General features: G+C 43.6%; 1 protein-coding gene across 1 annotated transcript in view; it reads right to left on the reverse strand.

The window, feature by feature from the left end:
• Window positions 1-7320, reverse strand: part of LOC109916443 (collagen alpha-1(VII) chain-like) — a 127001-nt gene that overhangs the window by 75451 nt on the left and 44230 nt on the right. Inside the window, exon 3 of the mRNA XM_048606679.1 lies at window positions 3475-3655. Within this exon, the coding sequence (XP_048462636.1) occupies window positions 3475-3655 (181 nt within the window). The remainder of the gene's footprint in view (window positions 1-3474; window positions 3656-7320) is intronic.

Here is a 7320-nt window from a genome sequence, read left to right on the forward strand (position 1 = left end):
ACACACACACACACACACACACACACACACACACACACACACACACACATGACAGAGATACACAGCCACACAGACACACAGACACACACACACAGACACACACACACTCACACACCACAATGTGCACATGACCATTAATAATTGACAAGAAATCGTCTCAAGGACAATAAATCCCCCATTGACACATTTGCACTATGTTTGAGGTCCAGCAACAGCTACAGATGATATACTTTTTTGAAAAATGCTAAAACAGAGAAATGTTATTGAATCTTTCATCCTTGCACTCATCAGGACAGACATAAGAATAACAAGTTTCAAAGGGAGCATGATATTCCTTTTTTTACTTCAGAGGGAAAATAGGGGCAGCACAGTGGCTCAGTGGTCAGCAGTGCTATGTCACAGCACCAAGAACCTGGGTTCAATTCCACCTTCTGCTATATCAATATGTAAAGGCATATAGAGATAGAGTGGGGAGAAAAGGGGCTGAAATGAATGATCAGCCATGATCATACCAAATAGTGGAGCAGGCACAACAGGCTGAATGGTCTACTCCTACCCCAAGGTTCCTATCTCTAACCTTGTCCAGCCCCACAATCTCCAAATTCTTGTCTCTTAAGAACCCATATTTCTATCACTCTATCTTTGGTGGCCACACCTTCAGCTGCCATACCCTACTCTCTGGAATTCTTGTCTCCCATTTAAACCTGCCCTGTTAACCAAGCGCTTGGACATCTGACCTTTCAACTTCTTACGTAGTTTTGTGTCAAAGTTTGCTTTGTAACGCTCTGGTGAAGTGCCTTTGACTGTTTCAACTGAATGTTAAAGGTGTTAAAAAATGCAAATGATTGGTCTTGCTGCTGTAGAAGCAGGGACACAGTCTCAGGATAAGGGGTCAGGCATTTAGAACTGAGATGAGAGGACTCGGAAGTTTTATTAATCTTTGTAGCCTAGAGGGGCAATGGTGCTCAATAATTGAGCATAGTCAAGATTTAGACCAACAGATTTTTGGGATTGGAGGAAATTAAGGGATTAAGGGATAAAGTGGCATTGAGCTACAATATCCTTCCTAATCATATTGAATGGCACAGCAGACTTGAACAGCTATGTGCTCTACAGCTGTTTCTAATTCTTATCTCCTTACAAAATCCTTCATTGCCATTTACCGTCAGAAATGTCCCCAAAGCCCAAAAAGCTTCAAGTAACCCAATCTTCTGTTGCTTTCTTTTTTTCAAATAAGCCTTTCCAGATCTCCACAGGGCCGGTACAACCATTAACATCATCTTTTTGTTAAACTGACTCATATTCTGAATTGCACACTTTTATACAAACTGCGAAATTGATATTGTAAGCATGTATAAAGGCAGGGCAGATGTAAAGATCATTAAAAAGCCTCTGCCCTGCCTCTGACCAGATGATTGGGAAGTGGTTGAGCAATTTGGAAGCATCAGATTACAAAAACATCTGTAAAGTCTTGTAATTATTAAAGAATGCTTCATTTATTTCAGGGAAAGTGAACAGCAGAACAGTGAAAGGAAATGATTTGCATTTCACTGGGGCAGCGATGTGTACCATCTGCAAGATGCACTGCAGCTATGCAACAATGTCTATGTGGTGTTGGTACGCTTGCAATGCCATTAAGAAAGCCGTTCCAGCATTTTAACCCAGCAGCACTGAAGGGACAGCAATATATTCCCAAATCAAGATAGTGAGTGGCTTGGAGGGGAACTTGGTGGTGCTCCCATGTATATGCTGCTCTTGACCTTAGAGACGGTCCAGGTTCCAGGTTCGGAAGGTGCTGTTAAAGGAGCCTTGGTGAGTCGCTGCAGTATATCTTGTAGATGGTACACAGTGCTGCTACTGAGTATTAGTAATGGAGGGTGTGAATGATGAAGGTGGTAGTTAGGTGATCAATCAAGCAGGCTGCTTTATTCTGAATGGTGTCAAGCTCCTTGAGTATTGTTGAAGCTGCTCACATCCAGACAACTGGGAATAAAACTGCTAAGTGTAGTGAAGTATTTAAGGATGTCCTAATGGCATAACAAGTAGCAACAGAATTTTTTAAAAAAATATTTCTCTCAATTAACAAAATGTGTGCATCAGAAGAAAATGTTGCTGATCTGGGGGTTTAGCCGAGTATTAGAAGTACCAATGTAATGAGACTTGTCTGAGAGACAAGATGGACTGAGTGGGTGGGCACATCACTAAAACAGATTAGAACATGTCTAGAGTACAACATTTCAGAAGCTCTTCATTGGCTGTAAAACTCTTTGAAATATCCAGTGGTCATGCAAAATGCTGTGTAAATGCAATTCCTTTTTAGAAACAGAGAAACTAGAAGCAGGAGTGAGCAACTCAGCCCTTCAAGACTGCTCCACTATCAATCTTATTGTGGTTGATCCTCTATCTCAATGCCATGTTCCCACTTTCCCTCCATACCCCCTTAATGCCTTTAACTTCTAAACAAAATCTATCACCTTCTTGAATATATTCAGTGACTTGGCCTCCACAGCCTTCTGTGGTAAAGAATTCAACAGGTTCACCACCCTTTGAGAAAAGAAGGTTTTTCTAATTTCAGTCACATAGTCACAGAGTCGTACAGCATGGAGACAGGCCCTTTGGCCCAACTTGATCTCTGCTGTTTATACCTTCTTTATGTCTCCTTCTTTTTCTTGACCAGAACCTCAATTTCTCTAGTCATCCAACATTCCCTACACCCACCAGGCTTGCCTTTCACATCAATAGGAACATACTGCCTATGAACTCTTGTTATCTCATTCTCGATGGCCTCCCACTTTCAAAACGTCCCTTTACCTGCGAACAGCCTCTACCAATCAGCTTTTGAAAGTTCTTGCCTAACACCATCAAAAATTGGCCTTACTCCAATTTAGAACTTTAACTTTTAGATCAGGTCTATCCTTTTCCATAACTACTTTAAAAAGAACAGAATTATGCTCACTGGCCCCGAAGTGCTCCCCCACTGACACATGCCCTGCCTTCTTAAATGGTCTACCCATATCCTGAGACTGTTTCCCCTTGGTTCTAGTCTCCCCCAACCAGGGAAACATCCTCCCTACATTGAGTCAGTCTGGCCCTGTTCAAATTTTATAGGTTTCTATCAGATCCCCTCTCATCCTTCTGAATTCTAGTGAACACAGGCCCAGTTGAACCACATTAGAAGTTTTTGAGAGCTTGCTGGGCACAAATCGCCTTGTGTGTTTCACTTTGCGACAACTATTACTGCATTTCAAAAGTATCCAATTGCCTGCAAACCATCTTGCAATGTACTGAGGTTGTGAAAGACGCTACAGAAACCTTGGGATTGTTAAGGACCATAGTTACTGCTACATCACTATGGCAGACATTCCTCAACCCATATTTCCTTTCAGCGTAGCACCCTACTGGACTGTGACCCTGTGTTGGCATTCAAAGCATCACCTATCAAAAAAAATACCAACGATGAGTGAGGCACCTTACCTTGGGTCATCACTATACTGTACCAGGCCAACTCTAACCGCATTTTGACTAATTACATCTACAAATGGTTGAATGGTTGCTTCAATGAAATCTTTAACTTCTTCAAAGTTGACTCTTCCGATACTCGAGGAGCCATCCACGAGGTAGACAATATCAGCAGCAAAGACATTTCTGCAAGTTGCTGGAACAAGAAAGAGACAAGAGTTACTCTGGCATATCCCTTCCTCAGTGTTCCAACTTTAACAAGTTGTTTCCAGAAACGACTAGAACGTAGAAACATAGAAAATAGGAGCAGTCGGCCATTCAGCCCTTTAAGCCTGCTCTGCCATTCAGTATGGCGATGGTTGATCGTCCAACTCAGTACCCAGTTCCCACTTTCTCCCTCCCCATCAACCTCTCCCCCATATCCTTTGATCCCTTTAGCCCTTAGGACTATATCTAACTCCTTCTTGAAAACATTCAATGTTTTGACCTCGATTACTTTCTGTGGCAGAGAATTCCACAAGCTCCCCACTCTCTGGGTAAAGAAATTTCTCCTCATCTCAGTCCTAAATGGCCTACCCCTAAGTATTCAATTAATTTAGCTGAGTCAACAGAATCAGCAGAGTTGCTTACCTGGTCTGGCCTACACATGACTCCAGACCCACAGCAATGTGAGTGACGCTTACCCGCCCTCTGAAATGGTCTGAGCAAACCATTCAGTTCAATGGTAGTTGGGAATGGGCAACAAATGCTGGTCTTGCCAGCAATGCCCACATCCCAAGAAAGAATAAAACAATTGTAAAATATTGTTAGGTTTTGAATATTGATTCTGGGCCTAGCTGATGATATATTTTTGCATTTGTAATCTGCAGTGCAAAAACCTGCAGGTCCGTTGGATATGTTTGTTATAGAGTCACAGAGTCCTATGGCACGGAGACAGACCCTTTGGCCCAAACAGGTCCATGCTGACCAAAATGTCCATCCACGCTAACCCCATTTTCCTGCACTAGGCCCACATCCTTCTAAACCTTTCCGATCCATGTAATCATCCAAATGCCTTTTACATGTTGTTAATGTACCCACCTCAACCATTTCCGCTGGCAGCTCATTCCACATATGCACCATCCTCTGTGTAAAAAAAAAGTTGCCCTTCAGGTTCCCATGTATTCTTTCCCCTTTTATCTTGAACTGATGCCTTCTAGTCCTCGATTCCCCAACCCTGTGAAAAAGTCTGAGTGCATTCACCCTATCCATGCCTCTCATGATCTTATACACTTTTATAAGATCCCCCCTCAGTCTCCTGTACTCTAAAGAAAAAAGTCCTAGCTTGTCCAAACTCTGCCTATAATTCAGTCCTGGCAACATCCTTGTAAATTTCACGTGCACTCTTTCCAGTTTAATAACATCCTTCATACAGCAAGGTGACCTAAACTGAACACAATACTCCAAGTTAACACAGTGTAGAGCTGGAGGAACACAGCAGGCCAGGCAGCATCAGAGGAGCAGGAAAGCTGACGTTTCGGGTCGGGACCCTTCTTCAGAAAAAAAATCTTCAGTTCTTCAGTTTTCTGACCCAAAACGTCAGCTTTCCTGCTCGTCTGATGCTGCCTAGCCTGCTGTGTTCTCCCAACTCTGCACTGTGTTATCTCTGATTCCAGCATCGGCAGTTCTTGTATTCTCACAGTACTCCAAGTGCAGCCTCACCAACGTCTTGTACAACTGCAACATAAATGTATGGATGGTATTGCATCTGTGGACCATTATAAGCCTCCCCCAGTCTAATACTCAGGTTCATGGACTTCAACTAAACTGAATACAAAAGGTGTCAGAGATGTCTTATGCAGAAAAGTTTGACAGATTGATCCCATACTCAGGGGAGTTTCAAAAAAAATTTGAAAGGTTCTGAGGGTCTTGATAGGCTAAACACTGACGGGGCACTTCCCATGTTTAGGAAATCTTGAACTCAGGGGCACAGTTTCAATCCGACAAATTGCCTGTTTAATTTCATTTCCGAGAGAATCGTGAATCTTGAGAATCTCTACTGCCGAGAGCTGTGGAGACCGAGTCATTGAATACATTCAAGGCCTACTTAGTCTAATTATTGAGAAAATAGGGAAGTCAAGAGCAATGGGGAAAAGACAGAAAAGTAGATTTGAGACCAAAATTTGATCAGCCATAATCGTACTGGATGGGGGAGCAGACATGAGGGGCCGAATGGCCTACTCCTGCTCCTATTTCTTAAGATTTTATGCATCGTGCAATGGAAGGAAAGTGTTTCACCCTTCTTTTGTGTTCTGCCTGTCCCCACCTCACTTTAATCTCACCTGCTGCATCCTGTTAATCAGAATCACAGTTTTCTTTCTTTAATGCTGACCCACCTACATGATAGGCTGTAGACCACATTGGGAAGAAATCAGAGCATGTGTCAGGAAGCTCAGACAAGTTTATCCAACAAGGATTAAATCTTCAGCCTGGGCCCCAGCAGATCAACTAGCATCAGTGCTACTGAATAAGAGAGAGTAAAGTAGGTAGAGGTTACTAGCCAGTGACCACCACCTTCTCAAGGGCAATTACGGATGGGCATTAAGTGCTGGTCTTGCCCATAATACTCACAGGTCAAGTTGGAGAAGAGTGAATTGGAAGCTCTCCACCTCACTTTGATGGGTCAACGTGTGGCTTAATTGCATCTCCATGTTGGCTGCCCCATCGCATTCTCCATCGAGCTCCTGCTCCAGTTATTAAATCCCTCCTGCACACTCCCAAAATATTCCTTCATTTGTATCTTGCCACATCTTCTTTTCTCATTCTCTACCTAAGAAGCCTCCAATAACACCAGTTCCAACACGGTGAAGCAATTTGTTGCCGCACAAATTCAAACTCCTTTCATGTTTGCCTGTGACATAGGAAATAGCAACAGGAGTAGGCCATTCAGCCCCTTGAGTCTGCTCCATCAGCTAATGGGATCATAGTTGATCTGTGACCTACCTCTATATACCTGCCTTTGTCCCATACCCTTTAATACAGCTGCGTAAAATAATGTATCTATTTCAGATTTAGAGTTAACAACTGGTCTAGCGTCAGCTGTCCTCTGCCGCCCTTTGTGCATACACAGTTGAGGAGGGATGACCGAATGCTCGGTCACAGAGGTAAGTTTTAAAGACGTTGAGAGAGGCAGGCAGGCAGAACGGCTGAGGAGGCGGGGGGGGGGTGGAAATTGCAGAGTTTGGGACCCAATCCTGTGAAAGCACCACAGCCAATGGTGGAATAATTAACATCGGAGAGCGAAGAGACCAGTATCAGAGAAGTGCGGGTATCTTGGAGAGTTGAAGGGGCGCAGAAATTAAAAGGCGTGAATCATGTTAACCCAGCATAAGGGACAGTAGGAGCTGCCGATGCTGGAGAATCTGAGATAACAAGGTGCAGGGCTGGATGAACACAGCAGGCCAAGCAGCATCAGAGGAGCAGAAAGGCTGACATTCGGGCCTAGACCCTTCATCAGAAATGGGGGAGGGGAAGGGGGTTCTGAAATAAATAGGGAGGGAGGAGGAGGCGGATAGAAAATGGATAGAGGAAAATTTGATTTTCTGAAGAAGGGTCCAGACCCGAAACGTCAGCTTTCCTGCTCCTCTGATGCTGCTTGGCTGCTGTGTTCATCCAGCTCTACATCTTGTTAACCCAGCATAAGGCATGACTTCCTTCTGTCCCCAGTAACCATGCTTTTTGCTTTACAGCCAGTGTATAGGTTGACTCTTTCTTCAGCCAGGACATGCTGTGCTCATAATAAGAACTGACCCCTCCATGTTTGCCATCTCAAATTGAACATAGAACTCTATAGAGCAGGAATGGTCCATGATTCTGTGCCAA

The sequence above is a fragment of the Rhincodon typus genome, chromosome 16 (genome assembly GCF_021869965.1).
Source record: "Rhincodon typus isolate 14 chromosome 16, sRhiTyp1.1, whole genome shotgun sequence".
NCBI classification, from domain to species: domain Eukaryota; kingdom Metazoa; phylum Chordata; class Chondrichthyes; order Orectolobiformes; family Rhincodontidae; genus Rhincodon; species Rhincodon typus.